General features: G+C 45.2%; 1 protein-coding gene across 1 annotated transcript in view; it reads left to right on the top strand.

The window, feature by feature from the left end:
• LOC147750619 (laminin subunit beta-1-like) overlaps window positions 1-18652 on the top strand; it is a 308945-nt gene that overhangs the window by 236305 nt on the left and 53988 nt on the right. The window contains exon 29 of the mRNA XM_086967210.1: window positions 10962-11169. Coding sequence (XP_086823336.1) covers window positions 10962-11169 — 208 coding nt within the window. The remainder of the gene's footprint in view (window positions 1-10961; window positions 11170-18652) is intronic.

The raw sequence follows: 18652 nt of genomic DNA, 5'->3' as shown, positions 1-18652 counted from the left end.
GTTGATCCAGCTCGGATCAGTAATAAAAAGAACAACGGAAAAAAAAACCTGAAACTATCTGCGTCATTTTGTAGGCATGCAAGTGTGCGGGCACAGCAACTAAATGATGCAACTGGTCACATCAAGGTATTTTTTTTTATTTAGCCATGCTGCACATTTCATGGTGCCGTTCAGCCTGGCTAAAATCCATTGACAAAGCCAATTGGTCTCCAAGGTTAGACCTATTAGCTTAGCGAATGCTTTGTATCTTGTGCTCTTAAAGGTAGAGTTGCCAGTGTATTATAGGCCATAGCTGCTGCCGATTACCAGGGCAGCCTTTCGTTCAAGTGGAGCATTATGTGATCACTACTTCTGGCCATAAATGCTAATCCATGCACTTTGTTCACAAAACACGTTTTCCCAACTCCTCTCGAGATTTCAGGCTTAGCCTCTGACAGTCATTGTCCCATGTTCCACCCTCTCCCCCACCCCAGCTCAAGAGTCCTCCTCTGGTTCATCCCACCTGTCATTCATCTACTGCCTTACATGCTTCTGCGTCGGAGGGCAACTATTTGGAATCATTTGAACAGGAATGCTTGGTTTTATCTACGTATCGTTTACATCAAAATGAGGTAAATTTGGTACCAGTTAGCCTCTCTGTTAAAAGTCTACCCTTTTTTGATGCGGTGTCTGTTAAAGTGCTGAAAACAACTGCACACCTCACCCTCAACCCCTCACCCTCACCCACCCCCAACCCCTCACCCCCTCACCCTCACTCACTCACCCTCACTCACCCTCACTCACCCTCACTCACCCTCACTCACCCTCACTCACCCTCACTCACCCTCACTCACCCTCACTCACCCTCACTCACCCTCACTCACCCTCACTCACTCACCCTCACTCACCCTCACTCACCCTCACTCACTCACCCTCACTCACCCTCACTCACTCACCCTCACTCACTCACCCTCACTCACTCACCCTCACTCACTCACCCTCACTCACCCTCACTCACCCTCACTCACCCTCAACCCCAACCCCTCAATCACCCTCACTCACCCTCAACCCCTCAGCCTCACCCTCACCCACCCTCAAAAACTCACCCTCACTCACCCTCAACACCTCACCCTCACTCACCCTCAACCCCTCACCCCCTCACCCTCAAACACTCCCCCTCAAACCTCACCCTCACTCACCCTCACTCACCCCCTCACCCTCACTCACCCTCACTCACCCTCACTCACCCTCACTCACCCTCACTCACCCTCACTCACCCTCACTCACCCTCACTCACCCTCACTCACCCTCACTCACCCTCACTCACCCTCACTCACCCTCACTCACCCTCAACCCCTCACCCTCAACCCCTCACTCACTCACCCTCACCCTCACCCTCAACACCTCAGCCTCACCCTCACTCACCCTCAACCCCTCACCCTCACTCACCCTCACTCACCCTCAACCTCATGCTAAAGATTTACAAAAAAACCCATAAACAATTCTAAAAGCACTAACTCTAATGCTGCGAGACCTATTGCATTTCTAATGCTTGTTTTCACTGTAGTGAGAAATGAAGAAGCCCAAACAATCCTGCCCAATTAGTATTGAACTTGGCAGCAGCCATGATGCTTTGCTGTATGTATCGAATATTGTTTTGTGGCAACACGTTTGACTTGCTTGGAAGGTTTGCTGGCCTTAAAGAAACTCCCACGCTATGAACTGTGCTGGTCCGTCTGTAATGACAAAATGAATCTCCAGCTAATTGCTCTCAGTTGTTTGTGTCTTCGAAACGGAACGGACGAGCCTGGTGCTATCTTCCTAACCTAGAATGCACCAAGAAACCTGTGCCCACATGCATCAAGGGTTTTTGCATTCGCAAACGGTGCGAATCGCAGAATTCGGCCATTTGCGAATGCAAATCCCGTTTTTGGGATGCATGAATATTTTTGCTATTTTCGCAATTTAAGAAATCGCAATTTTTTTGTGATTTCTCAAATTGCGATTGCATTTAGGAAATTGCATTTTTGCGATTTCTAAAAATGCAATGCATGATTTTTAAAAAATTGCAAATTCGCAAATTAGAAGTGGTAAATTACCATGAAGTTCACCTTCATGGTAATTTTAGAAAACTTTCAAAAATGCACTAAAGTGCATTTTTGAAAGTTTCATTTTAAACACACACATGCCCTTTGGGCATGTGTGTGTGAAAAAAGCACTTTCAGGTACATTTCAGGGGTGCAGGGGAGGGGTCCTTTGGACCCCCCCTGCACCCTTGAAATTGCATTCTCATTTTGCGATTCCTTAATTGCGAATCGCAAGATGAGAATGCCTTCTAATTGATTCCTATGGGCCTCTAGGCCCATAGGAATCAATGTAAAGGGATTCCTTATTTGCGATTCGCAAAATTGGGAATCGCAAATAAGGAAAAATAAGGAATCGCAAATAAAAATGCGAATTTTTAATGCATAGGTATTTGCGATTTCTAAATTGCGATTCCTTAATTTTTGCAATTTAGGAATCGCAAATACCAACAATGATGCATGTGGCCGTTTGTCTCATTCGTAATAGTGCATATTTGAGCCACGTCTCTGGATTGATTTCCTTTCTTGTTTTGTTAAGTCATTAAATTACCCTTTTAAACCCTCTGCTGCGTCCCTTGGGTGCTGCAGTGTGTGGAGGGGGTTTCTGTATGGCATGCATTTTTTGGGGGATACTGGAAATCTCCTCCTCGAGCACATTAAAATAACCCAGCGCTGAAGAGAGATTGATTGGAAACCTTAACAAGTGCTTACAAGGTGCAGCATGGGCTTTCCCCCGTAGCAATTTCAAGGTAAATTTGAAGTGGTTTAAAAAAGCTGGGGGAGTAAAATGTGCTGACTTGCTTAAGTTGCAGTGTTGTTCTCCTTAAGCTTAACCCTTCATTGTTTGGGTGCAATTGGCCTGGCCATGTATAGACTCGCACAAAATTCCCAGTAATTTTTTTTTGTCGCATGACTGTAGTTCTTTGCGAATACCTGCTCTCTAGAAGTTGGGTCAAATGTCATAGCCTTGTTGATGGTAATTTGAATTCAACCACAATGTGACTTTGACCTGAACCCTACAATAATCCGTGACTTAGTACCATATTAATTTATCCCTGTCTGCCTTTTATGTTCTATCAATGATTCAAGAAGCTCTGAGTATTTTAAATGTGAACTGATCCTTTGGGTAATCTTCTTCGAAGTCCATGCCTTGTTGACAGGTCCAGTTAAACCACTTTTAAATAGATTTGTGCTTCCAATTTTTCCTATGATCGAGGTGATTTTGAATGGGTGGCACCCCTGTCTTTGAGTTAATTTTGAAAACCTAAACCAGAAGAAACATGCTATTCTTGCCATAGTGTACACCAAACAAAATTATTTAGCTCCTAAGCCATTTTTGAACTCTTTAATGGTAAATGGAAAAATGTCGGCTCAATGTAGCGAGTTGTTTGATACCTTGATTTATCCACTTTGATTGCACTGTTCCAGAGAAAGCACAGCTTAGGGGTCAGTATGCAACTCTGTACTCTCCATTTGGGCAGCCAAGACTTTCCTCAGTAAAAATGACAGTTTCATGTTTTTGCGGTCAAAGCATGTAAAAAGCATATTCTGCCATGCAATATGCCTGCCTTTATGGCCCGATGGGCCTGCCATAGCGGCGACTTATTCATAGTGCAGGAAGTGACTTGAGGTTTGAACGGCAAAGTCTGGCTAGCAGTGTAAATACTGCTCTTCCAGTCTGCAAAGGCAGAAGGAAAGTAGCTTTACTCCTGTCTCCCCAAGGATGGCACAACCAGTGATTCAATTCCTGTAGTGATCCTCTTAACTTACATGCCGTGGGCACCATATGCTGGGATTTACAGATAAGTTAGGTTTGGCCAATTAGGTGTGACCAAATTAGACATACACGTTTTGAGGTCATGGCGCTAGCACTAAGGTCTGTTTGGAAACCCTGTCTGCACTCTCGGAACAAAAAAGCAGCAGCAAAACTTGGAGGGTGACCATACAAAAAGAGGTATTTCCTTATATGGGCTATGATTTCCAGAGTCTTCTCTCTATCCTGGGCAGTATATGCGTCCTTTACAGATATTTTCCGCCTGTCTGCATCAAAGGCCATATGATATATTCCCAAGTAAGGCAGAAAAAGGTTGACCCATACTGAAGGCAAATACCAGTGAAATGTTACACACTGAAGGACTGAGGGTGGTCACAACTTGTACTAACTTTAAAGTAAATAGACCCATATCAAAAAGGGTATTTATCCTGCAGAGAGAGCTTTTTTTTTACCTCACATTGTCTTAAGTATCCTGTTTTTTTTCTGACTGAAGCAAACGGTCCTGGTTTTACTCTACCTGACCATCATAATCTCCCACTTACAATGTTTTAAAAATGACTATCAGCAACCAGTTTTAGGTAATTTACGCTTTATAATCAAACTTCTTTATGGTCTCCTACATATATAGCAGCCAATGGTTATGAAAAAACTTTTAACAGAAAAATTACACCTAAGAGCGGGTTTGTAGGAAAGGGTCTCCTTTTGACATGGTCACTGCCACTTTTTTGCTCTAGTACTGATGCTTTTCGACTGAAAGTGCACTGGGTCCCTGCTAACCAGGCCCCAGTGCAAGTACTCTTTTCCTAAAACAAACTACATGTTCAATTGTTAAACCAATTGGCAAGGACTTTAGCAGCCCTGTAAGTCCCTAGTAAATAGTACCCCTGCTATCTAGAGCATGGTACTAAAGATGGCTCCTAATGGCGGCAGCATGTATTATGCCACCCTAAAGGACCCACATACAAATTGCATGTAGACCGCCATTGCAGGCTACCTAATATGGTGCAAACCATTTTGAAAACACGAAATGGGCACACTTCCTGTGTGCCATGCACACTGCATATATTATATATGTAAGTCATCCCTACAGCGGGCATTATACCCCTAAGGCAGGGTGCATTATATTATATGTGAGGGCGTATATGCATGAGCAGATATGCCCCAGTGATGTCTGGTTCCATTGCCTCAACGTTGCAATTGTTCAAGAGGCCATCTTAAGTATGTGTACTAGGCACTGATCATTTCAAGTTACCCAGCTACAGAATGGCTTCACTGAAAATAATGTTGTTTGGTATCAAACACCTTATCTTGACAAATCCATACTGATGCCAGTACTGTATTTGTCCTGACATGCACCCAGAGGGCACCTTAGAGGTGCCCCCTAAGTCCTACTAGTCTCTGAGTGTGCTGGTTGACTGATGTATGTATTACAAAACAGGGTTAGACCCAGAAGTCAAAGGGACCTGGGTAGTTAATTGTTATAAACAGAGGGGTCCCCAACTTATATGGAGTTGGTAAGGAAAAAGGAAAATCAACAAATATTTCAAAAGGTTAAAGAGAAAACAGAATCAAAAAGGTTCTGGAAATGCATTGTTTTATTCACTATGCATCCATATCGTCACAGTCAAGTAATTCATTTGTGAATATCAAAATACACACTTGATTGTCATGAGTTTATGTGCCCATAGAGAAAAGGAAAAGGGAAAGGGAGGTAGTAAAGTTAGCAGGAAATTGTGACTCACTTTACATTTAATAGAAACAAAGACAAAATTACATTGAAATTCATGTATGAATTCTGAATGATCCCTATCCACAACAGGGTCATATACAATGTCCACAATGTCTGGTACTTGTTCAGAAAAATTCAAACTCCTATAAAGCCGTGTATATCATGCTGGTGATAGGAGTTGAGGGTGGGTAGAGGAACAGTCTACGTTTCGACCCAGGAATCGATGTAGGGTAGTTGATCCTTACAGAGAGAGTCTTCTTCAGGACATACGGGGGTGGGGTGATGGGCAAACCTCCTAGGGTTAAAAGGAGAATAGGGTCAAACTTTACTTAATGTAGGGCAATATGTCCCTAAGATAACCGTAGCGGGGAAAGTGACAGGCCGCCCGGGAACAAAGTTAAAAACATACTGAGGACTATAGAGGTTGTCTGTGAGGACTGTTACCTGCTGTGTATTGCAGGTCAGAGTATGACCAGCACGGTCATGAACAAGTCGTAGGGTTCCGGTTTGTGGGTATCAGAATTAGATCGGTATAGTAAGAATTATAAGTATATAAGTCTACTGTTTTACCTGTAAAAAATCTATAATGTCTGAAGTACTTGCATGATTCTGGTGATCTTGGTGTCTACGTTATATAAAAATCTGTTATTTTGCTAAATTGGTCTCGAGTTTCTTCTTGAGTGTGTCTCATTTATTGACCCTGTGGGTACAACAAATGCTTAACACTACCCTCTGATAAGCCTAAACATCTTTCCCACACTACCACAACGAGAGCATTTGGGATAATTAATACGTGCCCTGTGAACCAATAAGGTTTGTCTGGACTTTCCGCATAGTTTACCTCATTGGTGTGCACTGCATAGAAAGTCAGCTTCCTAAAGGGTTAATTTGAGGTGTACGGAAACAAATGTTTCTGTTTATATTAAAAGCATGCACTGGTGGAAGGAAGGTATCTCTAATGGCTGCACATTTCCCAGTAAACTGTCACAAATTCAGATTAGGGGCTCACCAAAATCAGTAGACAACACGGATTCTAGTCGAGCAGTGCGGAAATAGATTGGTTTATGTCATGCCAAAACTACAGTCTCCTCCATCCAGCAAGGAAGATCACCCAGGAATTCCCTCGTAATAAATAGGTTGGTCTATGCCTTTGCTTTTTCTCCCAAAACCACAGTACCACACGTATAGCTTAAGAGAAGAGGGCCAGGAATTACCTGTAGGCGGGTTGTGAGAAAGTGGCTCTATATATTCTGGACTAGAAGGAAGTACAGGGTGTATAGAGTCCACCAACCCCAGAGGTATAACAGAGGTTAAAGTCAGAACTGACCTTACTCTCCAAAGTGGTAGCTTGGTCGAGCAGTAAGACGGTACCAGAGGACAGTGTAAAGCATTTGTTGAACACACTGTCAGCAAAAGGTTTCACACACTCAAGGACTGAACTCCAGGCCAATTGTTTGTATATCCAAATATATAGTTGTTTTATTTTTAGAACCAACAGTTATAAAAAATATCCTTTCTCGATATAAGTGTTCTCATGAAGTTACTTTGCAAGGAAGCAATAAAGGTTGTGCATACAATAGTTACAGTATAAACAATAAGCAACACAGTTCTGAAGCACAGTCTAGCATTGAGTTCAATGGGTTGTTCATCAATAAGTACAGTTGATTACTCTATGGATTACTTTGGTCGTTCCAGGACTAGATCTAAAAATCAGTCCGGGGGTCTAAGCTGAAACCAGATTAGCAAAAACATTTTAGTTACTGTGAGGAATTTTCAGGAATATTAAGCTGTTTTAAAAGTTCACACTTAGAAACTTTTCAAGGTAAATCTGACAATGTTATTCAATGGGAGGAAATTCAGGTAGCAGGTAAAGTACGATCGCGTTACTTTTGTAACCCAGCACTAGTCTCCTAGGGCCAGCCCTGGGGGCTTAACTCAAAACAGGTAGGTAATTGCGTTTCAGTATTTCGTACAATTTTTAAAGAATATTTGCAGTTTTCAAAAGTAGACACTTCGAAGAAAGTTCATAGAAAAGCAGACAATGGGTTCCTACGGAGAAAATGCAGATTACTAGTAAACCCGCTAGGGGTTACTTTTGCGGTTCAGTACTGTGCTAAAAGGTACAGTACTGGCTTCTCCCCTGATCACAGGTGAGTACTTCGGAATTCGGACTTTGGCTGATTTTATAGGAATATTTTCAGTTTTCAAAACTTCACACTTAGAAAATTTTCGAGTCAAAATGGGTCAATGTTGTCCAATGGCAGGTAAGTGAGTTACCGGTTTCCAGGTGAGTACTTGATTGGTGAAGTTAAGGTTCTGGGCACAGACTCAGGGGTCTCCCAGGGTCAGGTAAGTACAGTTAGTTCAGTCCCAGCGGCACAGGGGAGGCCGGGTGCAGAGGTAGGTAGACCCAATGATATCCAATGAGGGAAAGGGGGCCTTCGGTTGGGGGCTGCTGGCTAGCAGGCCACGCGGTTCTGGGAGCTGGGCTCCTGGTCGCTTGCTCAGGGCAAGGGTGGGGAAGTAGGATAGGACAAAGAGGTCACAGCCAGCGGCACTCGGGCCGCTGGGTGCGGGGTGCTTTTGAGCCGTCTGGCGCTCGATGTTATCCAATGAGGATCTTGAAAAGGGAACAAAGGCTGCAGGCTCTGGGACGGAGACTCTCCAGGGGCGACCAGCACTTCGAGAGGTAAGTTGGGATGTTGGAGCACAGGTAGGTACCCCAAAGGGAGGCACAGGGGGCCGCGGGGCGCCGGGTGCAGGGGTGTCTTTGGGCATCGGAAAAGCTTACCCTCAGCTGGTCGCGGTTGGGGGGGGGGGCCTGGTTCTGAGTCTGCAGGCATCGGCTGGTACTTCGAGGAGGATAATTGGGCACTGGACTTTGGGTCCCAGTCGCCGGGGGGACGTCCTCGTGGTCTTGGTTCGGGTTGGCCCGGCCCGGTTTCGGCTGGTGCAGAGTGGGCTGGTCCAGAGCTTCCTGGCTGGCTCCAGGTGGGTTGTTGCAGCAGAGCCTCTGCTGTAGGGAGTCCCAATCTTCGAGAGGGTCAAGGCAGGCAGGTCCTCTGGGTATCCCAAGGTTGCTGTCCGCGGAGGTCGCCGGGATTAGGCAGGAGCAGGTTCCAGGATCAACAGGCCAGTAGGGCTGGGGCCAAGTCAGTAGTTGTTGTCCTGTTGTTGGCAGCTGCGTGGCGGGTCTTCTTCTTGATCTACTTTCTTCTTTTTGGTATCAGGATCTGAGGAAGGAAGGTTCTGGGAGCCCCTAAATACTAAATTTAGAGGCGTTACAGGTAGGGCAAGGGCAGGGACCAATGGGTCCCTGTCCTGGGGTGAGTACACCCCCTAGCCTGCTCTTCTCCTGTGGAAGGGGGGCAGGAGCCTAGCTGGGATTGGGCAGGACTCCCCATCTACAAGATGGCCGGAGCCCGGGGTCGTGCTTCACCTCGTCTCTTCCACCTGAGGGGTGGAGTTGGCACAGGTTGGCACACCCCCCTTCCTGGACGTAGTTTTACCTGCAAGTCTTCCCGCCAGAGTGGGGGTAGAACTGGTGTGGGGCTGGTTGTTGGGTACAGCAAATGGTCTGGGGAAGCTCTCAGAGGCGATATGCCTTTGAAGCTTCCCCCTGTCCATCCTGGGGGAGGAGACATAGCACCTCGCCCAGGATGTGCTTTGTTGCAGACCCAGGAGAGCTGGGGGCTCTCCACCCAGGGGTCCAGCAACGTGTCTGCTGTGTGGCAGCCTCTGCAGCCACTCAGCCCAGACGTGGATTGTAGGTTCGGGTTTTGGGGGGCATCTCTAAGATGCCCTCTTGTGCATGTTACATTAAATCTCACACTGGCATCAGTGCGGGTTTAATGTGCTGAGAAGTTTGGTACCAAACTTGCCAGTCTTCAGTGTAGCCATTATGGTGCTGTGGAGTTCATAATGACAACCTCCCAGGACCATATACTCTTAAATGGCATCACTGCACTTACAGTGCCCAGGAATGGCCGTGGGTACTGCAGGGACACAGGGCTCATGCACCTGTGCCCTCACCTCTGGCATAGGGCACCCAGCTAGAGGGGTGACTGAAGTATGCCAGGGCAGTGGTTTCTGTGGGCATGGCACACAGGGATGTGTGCCATGTCGACTCTTGTTTTAGTTCTGTACTTAGGCACTCAGTCTGCAAGGGCAGTGTGTGGGTGCCAGGGTACAGGGCCCCTGAGGGTGGCACAATCAGTGTTGCAGCCCTCAGGGGTCTTCTCTGGTCACAATGCCCTGGGTACCTAGGGTACCATTTACTAGGGGTTGACAGGTGGCCAGAGATGTCAATTGGGTATTTTGTTTCAGCATAGTTTTAGGGAAGGAATACAGGCCCTGGGTACCTGGTTGGCAGGGACCCAGGGCACACTCAGTGAAAGTACATCAGCAGTTCAGAAAAATGTGGGGGCATACCAAGGCAAGAAAGATGGCACTTTCTCACACGGGTGCACTGTTATCACAAAATAATCTCTTATTAGTGCATCTGCATGCAAGACTTATTATCAAAGAAATTGATCAGCAGGATTGGGTCAGCTTTACTTACCCCAACTTGGAACTGAAGTTACGTCATTTGGGAATTCCTTGGGCTATGGAAATGCTCCCTGAAGCAGGAAGCCTGCTTCCAGAAGTGTCACATGCTGAAATTGAAGCAGCCCATTGTGGGGCATTGGAGTAATCAACCTCAACAGAAGAATTTGATGTAATGCACACTTTTGTAAATTGGAACACAGCAAACGGAGAAAGTTAAACAATCTAAGTATCTGTCATCTCTTACTGAACACAGGAAAAAGCTAGGGACTACACCCTCATTCAAAAATCAAATTGGTCTCACCTCTTTGGTGAGCCCGAAGAGAAAATATCTTAGTAGGAATTGAATTTGGTACTATTTGTGGATAGCACCGTCTTGTAAGTGGTAGCACAGTCAGTGGGCACGTCACACCACTAATGTTCATCCTCATGTCATGAATAAACTGATGCAATACCATCCTTATTATCAAAGGTGATTTCAGAGTCATACTCACTTTTAGTTTTGTGAGGGTGACTCCATTCCATGCCTCTAGATGACAATCCTTGCATGCCAGTCAGTCATGAAGCTGTAGAAATAGTTCTACAGGTAAGTAGCTTCTGCAGGCATGCAAACTTGTATATCAGACAGAACATATGGAGTCATGTGAGTTAAAGTGACAGTGGGTAGACTCCTTCACTGGGTCATACATAACTTTGATGTGATTTCAGTGAGAGGGTGCTGCTACTGGGTAACTTGACAAATATTGATTGACTTGTGAATCTTTACTGATACCTATAACGGTGGCTTTCTAGTGTCAGTTGGTTACATTACTGAGTCCTCCATCAGCTTGTTATTGCTTCATCTCAACAGAGGACGGTGCAGATCTTGATAGCATTGAGACGGTGGCCAATGAGGTGCTTTCGATGAAGATGCCGAGTACGCCCGAGCAGCTACAGACTCTGACGGATGATATCCGTGTTCGCGTCGAAAGCCTCTCTGATGTTGAGATCATCCTACAACAAAGTGCGGGAGACATTGAAAAAGCAGAGTTACTTTTGACGGAGGCAAAACAAGCTAGGTAATGAACTGTGCGTTATTAAACATGCTCAATAATAATGTTTACTCAGAAATGTTAATGTGTATTTTAAACAGACAATATGTTGGAAGCTATGGGGTGAAGAATAATATGTTCCCTGAAAGGTTACACAATCTCTCCGGTTATCTTTAAAAGGAAACTCTCCTTACTTTGTCCCTGTTGAAGTAACCTTTTCTAAGATCTTTATCACAAACAATTCGGGGGTAGACATTGGCCTTTTTCATTGCTACCACCCTAATAATGATGTTATCTTAGACAAAACAGTAAATCCAAAACCTCTATATTGTGCCTGTAATTGTAGTTTTTCTTAGAGATTGCTGAAAGCGGTCAACTCTGTTCGTGCCACAGGGGTGACTTTCAACCAATCCTGGATTCTCAGCCAAAATAACGCGAAGTGCTGGGACCTTTTATTTTCAGTGTCCCATAGCAATTACGAGTGTACAAGTTGCTTTCTGAAAAAACAGAACTGAATGAATGTCATTCTAGTGATGTGAACTAAGCCGATGGGTATATTTGCTCTTATGCCAGGTGTTTTCTCAGACAAGCTCTTGAATGGGCAGCAAGAGGTGTGTATATGTTCGAGGCATATGAGCTGCAGATCGTACACTTTTGCAATAGATCGCCACCTGGTGTTAAGCTCGGATGATTGCAGGTTGTTGTCTTCTTGGAAGAAGTCTTTGTAGTCACGAGATAGGTGACTCCTCCCTTGGACAATACTGCGTATGGTCATCAACTCCATCCTCAGATTGTTTTTTTCCGCCACTGGGTTCGGATGAAAGTTTTCCGCTCAGGCTAGAAAAGACTTTTTCAGCAACTTCGATGCGTGAAACTTTTTACAAACAATTTCGACATCGAATAGACTTTTCGATATCACCAGCTACATTCCGGTGCGTCGACGTGGGCCGTTGGGCCTATCTGCGCCGTACGGCCTACGCCTCATGGACAGAACTCCATTCAAGAGATGCCCGTTATGTCGAGCAAAATTCCCTCATAGCGACCATCACGAGATCTGCAACCTCTGTCTATCGCCGGAACACGACGAGTCGACCTGCACAGCTTGTGCATCCTTCCGATCGAAGAAGACCATTCGGTATCGGAGGGCACGTCAACACGAGATGAGGAGATCAGCACCGGAGGCCATCTTTGAGGAGGAGCTCGTCCAAGAGGACGTCTCCGAGGACGAAGATCCACTCGAAGACCTCTCCGAGGACGAGGCTCCACTCGTCGCCGAGGAAGACTCTCCTGATCTCCAGATCATATCGGGGGCAGAGGACGCAGACGACTCGATTCCATCTCGGTAGCCCGTGCGTACTCTTGCCCCTGCACAACATACACTACCCAAGCCAACGGCAACGGTCAGCACTCCGCCCATGGGGCCCAGTCGAGACCGAAATATTCCCTCAGACGCCCCGCCTTCGGGCTCGGCTCTGAGGAAAAAGACTACACCTTCCGGTGCCTGGGCACCGACTAAACCACATGTGCCAATTCCACCTCCTCCATTGGCACCGAAACATCCTTCGACACCGAAGGACTCTTCGACACCGAAGCCAAAACGCCCTTCGGTGCCCAAAGACAAAGATCCTTTGGTACCCAAACCAAAAGATGCATCAGTGCCGAAGCCAAAGACCGTACCGGATCCGAAAGCTTAGACTCCGAAACCTTCCGGTTCCAAGAATAAAGATGGAAAGCCAGAGTCCGGTGCCGCAGGGCCAACGAGACCTGTCTCCACTCCAAAATCTTCAACCTCGGTACCAAAGACTCCAAGGCCTGATACAGAGACACCTAAACCCTCTAACAAGCCTACCAAGCCGAAACCACCTTCGGCACCGAAAAATTTGCCACAGGACTCGATAACACCTCCTTCAGCAAAAAACACAAAACAACCCCTATCGGCACTGAAAAAAATCGACGCCGAAGAAGATTTTAGAGGAGGAAGAACTGTTTAGACCAGATCCTAAACAAAGAAAGGTCCATATCAATCCAAAAACTGGACATGTGGAATCAATTCCTTACAAGGAGAGACCAGCAGACACACCACTTATACCTGTGGTTTCTGCCAAAAAGAAGGATTTTGCAACTTCTCCAATGCACCCTTCCTATCCTTCACCCTCTTCCTCTCCTATCCCTCCTTACATTGAACCTACAGCTTCTCCTGTTCAATCTCCTGCATCATCACACCACACTGACGAAGAGTATGATCTAGGTGGGGGGAATGACGTACCAGAGCCACATGCATACCCTTTAGATGAAGATGTCAATCCAGAATATCCTAAAGATGACGATATATATGGTTTCCCACCACACAATGTGCCAGACATTCCTGATCCTCAGTACTACCCAACAAAACCTTCCCCTCCAGAAGATAGTATTGAGTTTAATCATCTATTAAATAGAGCTGCCTTTTACCACGGTGTTTCAATGCACTCTAATGCCATTGATGAGGATTTTGTACTGGATACATTTGAGCAGTCACAAAGGTCTACGCAAATACTACCCATGATCAAAGGAGTCATTAAACATGCTCCAGAAATATATAAAGACCCGGTACGATGTGGGGTAGAAAAGAAGTATAGACCAGAACCAGCTGATCCAGTCTTTATTAAGGGACAATTGCCTCTAGACTCTTTAGTAGTGTCTAATGCACGGAAAAGAGCCAATTCCCAGACTTCTGGTGACACGCCCCCGCCTGACAAAGAATCTAAAGTTATTGATGCGTCAGGGAAACGGATTGCTGTGCAGGCAACAAACATATGGCGCATAGCAAATACACAGGCCCTACTCTCACGTTATGACAGGGCTCACTATGACCAATTAGGAACACTAATGGTGCACCTCCCAGATCAATACAAAGATCAGGCAGCAGAGCTCATACAAGAAGGCAAATTAATATCCAATGCCTCAATTAAATGTGCACTAGGTGTAGCTGACACAGCGTCCAGAGCAGTCAATACTAGTGTTATACTCAGACGACATGCGTGGTTCCACATTTCAGGTTTTAAACCAGAGGTACAGACTACCATCTTGAACCAGCCCTTCAATCAAAACCAATAGTTCGGGCCGGAAGTAGACAACACACTAGAAAAGATGAAAAAAGACACGGACACAGCTAAGTCTATGGGTGCATTACAATCCACACAGACTAGAAGTTCTTTTCACTGCTCCTTTTATAGAGGAGGCTCTAAGCAAACCGGCTCAGATACAACATCATCTTTTAAAACGCACACACAGACCTCCTCTAACAAAGGCTACTTTAGAGGAGGATACAGAGGCAATAATAACAAGGGAAGAGGTAGAGGTAATAACAACAACCGCTCCTCTTCCACTGCCAAACAGTGACTTCCCTCTGCTTCCCCTACAGCATTCCACTCCTTTGGGCGGCAGATTATCACAGTTCCTGCCTGTCTGGAATTCCATCACCACAGACAGGTGGGTAAGACAGATTATCCAACATGGCTACAGCCTAGAACTCACAGCAACCCCCCAAACATACCACCCAAACATACCACCCAGGCAGCGTCCAATGTCCACCGAACATATGACTCTGCTTCAACAGGAAGTTCTAGCACTTCTGCAAAAGGATGCTATTCAAATAGTTCCTTTAGAGGATCGGGGAACAGGAGTTTACTCCCTGTACTTCCTAATTCCCAAGAAGGACGGGACACTAAGACCAATTCTCTACCTCAGGCACCTCAACCATTACATACAATCAGATAATTTTCATATGATCACTCCTCAACAAGTACTCCCACTACTACAACAGGGAGACTTTCTTTCAACACTAGACCTAGAGGAGGCCTACTTTCATGTTCCTGTACATCCTGCTCACAGGAAGTATCTAATGTTTGTCATACAAAGACAGCACTATCACTTCATAGTCCTTCCATTCGGGGGTCACAACAGCACCGCAAGTGTTCACAAAGTGCTTAGGAGTAGTAGCTGCACATCTCATAAGACAACAGATACATGTCTTCCCTTACCTCGACGATTGGCTCATAAAAGCAAAATCGTTCAACCAGTGTGTCCAACACACAAAACAAACAATTCAAACATCGCACGACTTAGGGTTTACAATAAACTACACCAAGTCGCACCTAGAGCCTTCGCACGTTCATCAGTATCTAGGAGCTACCATAGATACATCTACAGCTCTAGCGTATCCCGGTCCAGCCAGGATACAGAGCATTCAGTCCTTAGTCTCCATTTTTCAACACCAGCAGACTCTCCAAGCCAGAGTGTTCATGAGACTGATAGGCATGATGGCGTCTTGCATCTTCATAGTTCCACACGCAAGACTGCAAATGCGCCCATTACAAGAATGTCTTGCACAGCAGTGGAATCAGGCTCAAGGTCAGCTCACAGACCTGGTGTTGGTAGACAGCCGTACATAACGCTCTCTGCAATGGTGGAACACCAAAAACTTGACAAAGGGACGGCCGTTCCTAGAACCTATTCCACAGATAGTGCTCACGACAGACGCATCCCTCACAGGATGGGGAGCCCATCTCTTATCTCTTACACTATACCACACAATGCCAATGGAACAATCAACAAAAACAGTTCCATATCAACTATCTAGAGCTGCTAGCAATTTTCCTAGTACTCAAAACATTTCGGGTACAAGTACGAAACAAAGCTTTCTTAATCCCGACGGACAATATGACAGCCATGTATTACATACAAAAACAGGGGGGGACACACTCTCTGCAACTGTCCCAGCTTGCACAGAACATTTGGAGATGGGCCATCCCTCAAAACATACACCTGACAGTAGAACACCTTCCAGGAATTCACAATCAGATAGCAGATCTGTTGAGTCGACAGACACAACAGATTCACGAATGGGAGATACATCCACAAGTTCTTCAACCATTCTTCCAAATGTGGGGGCATCCACAGATAGATCTGTTTGCCACCCACGAAAATACAAAATGCCCAACCTTCGCAGCCAGGTTTCCACACCCAGAGTCGGAGGGGAATGCGATATGGATGAACTGGTCAGGCAGATTTGCGTATGCTTTTCCGCTTCTCCCACTCATTCCACTAGTAGTGCGCAAACTCAGACAACAGTCTCTCAAACTAATACTAGTAGCTCCCACATGGGCACGTCAGCCGTGGTTCACCACACTACTAGATCTCTCAATGGTTCCACATAAAAAATTACGGCTCACGCCATCCCTGTTAACACAGAACCATGGAGAAATAAGACACCCAGAACCAAGCCAACTGAATTTGGCCAAATGGCTCCTGAAGTCTTAGAGTTTAGTTACTTAAACCTACCACCAGACTGTATGAACATAATTAAAGAATCTAGAAGACCCACTACCAGAGCATGTTATGCCGCTAAGTGGAAAAGATTTGCAATATATTGTAACAATAATCACATTGATCCACTGGATGCTTCCATCCAAAATATTACTTGCTACCTTCTACACCTACAAAGGTCCAATTTAGCTTATTCTTCCATACGCCTGTATCTGGCAGCAATTGCAACCTATTTACAGATTAGACGACATCTATCTCTCTTCAGAGTACCTGCAATCAAAGCATTTATGGAAGGATTAAAACAAATATTCCCACCTAGGTTACCACCTGCTCCAGTATGGAACCTAAACGTGGTCCTTCCAAGACTTATGGGACCCCTTTCGAGCCTTTACACAAGTGTGAATTGCAATTCCTAACATGGAAAACTGCTTTCCTTGTTGCCATCACCTCTCTTAGAAGAGTTAGTGAAATACAAGCATTCACAATACAAGAACCATTTTTTCAGATACATCCTAACAAAGTGGTTCTTAGGTCTAATCCTAAATTCCTGCCAAAAGTTATTACTCCTTTTCACCTTAACAAATCAGTAGAGCTACCTGTGTTTTTCCAAAACCGGGACTCTGTTGCAGAAAGGGCTTTACACACCTTAGATGTTAGATGAGCTCTGTTATACTACACAGACAGGACTAAATCCTTCAGAAAGACAAAACAACTATTTGTATCTTTCTCTCCCCCACACAAAGGCAACCCCATCTCTAAGGGAGGAATTGCCAGATGGATTGTAAAGTGTATACAAATATGCTATCAAAAAGCTAAACGTACACGAACTGTTCCTCCTAGAGCGCACTCCACTCGCAAACAAGGAGCCTCTATGGCTTTCTTAGGAAATATACCACTAGAGGACATATGCAAGGCAGCAACATGGTCTACAATACACACCTTCACTAAACACTATTGTGTTGATGTGCAAGCCAAGCAGCAAGCTGCAGTAGACCAAGCTGTCCTTAGAACACTGTTTCAGAGTGCTGCAACGGTACAAGCGGCCACCGCTAGGGGAGACACTGCTGCACAATCGTTGCAAAAGTGTACGATCTGCAGCTCATATGCCTCGAACGGAAAATGCTACTTACCAGTATGCATCTGTTCTTGGCATGTAGAGCTGCAGAGTCGTACACGCCCTCCCGCCTCCCCGGGACTTGTATCGGTTCCAGTACTCATCTTACTTAGATGCACACGCATGGACATCCTTTCTCTTTACTTCTACTAACTCCATGATTTCCCATCATGGCGAAAAACAATCTGAGGATGGAGTCGATGACCATGTGCAGTATTGTCCAAGGGAGGAGTCACCTATCTCGTGACTACAAAGACTTCTTCCAAGAAGACAACAACCTGCAATCATCCGAGCCCAACACCAGGTGGCAATCTATCGCAAAAGTGCACGACTCTGCGGCTCTACATGCCAAGAACAGATGCATACTGGCCAATATATATATATATATATATATATATATATTTTCAAGGCACCCTTGTGCTGAAACGCGTAGTGTTACCTCGTGAATAAACCCCTTTTTTGCTGCACCTTTCCGAGTGCGTGTTTTTGCTTTTGAAAGCATTTTCTTCTGGATATATATATATATATATATATATATATATATATATATATATATAATGCTTTTCTCAGAAGCCCTCCCGGTCAAAGGTGGATGTGGACACACCCTGCCTCTTACTCTCCCAGATTTTTTTCATCCTGCTTTTTTACCCTTCTCACTGTTTTTCTTGATCTTCCTCCCTCCTTATTCCCCTCTTCTGTGTCTTTCTTTTCTTGGGGTGAATCCGTATGGTGAGGAAAAATAAGTGTTGGTCCCTGAAATGAAGTGCCAGTAGGCCCCACTTGCAACCTGCGGCTCAAATTTATCACTACTTATTTGTGTCTCCCAAAGTTTGAACCAATAAACTCAAATGTTGCTACTGTTTCGATCCAAAACCTAGGCAGTACAAATCTTTGCACACGAAATTTAAAATATATAACTACAAGAGTTATAAAAGAAAGTAGTGAAAAATAAATACTTAACTGAGGATTTGCCCGAGATAGTGGACAAGATTAAACTCTGCATGGTCAGTGTTGGCACCTGGATGAAGGAGAATTGTCTGAAAGTAAATGCAGATAAGACAGAGATCTCGATCTTTGGAGCACAGCAAT

Source organism: Lissotriton vulgaris, chromosome 1_1 (assembly GCF_964263255.1).
Source record: "Lissotriton vulgaris chromosome 1_1, aLisVul1.2, whole genome shotgun sequence".
NCBI classification, from domain to species: Eukaryota; Metazoa; Chordata; class Amphibia; order Caudata; family Salamandridae; genus Lissotriton; species Lissotriton vulgaris.
Note: the sequence above shows the minus strand (reverse complement) of the source record. Positions and strands in the feature narration are given on the sequence as shown.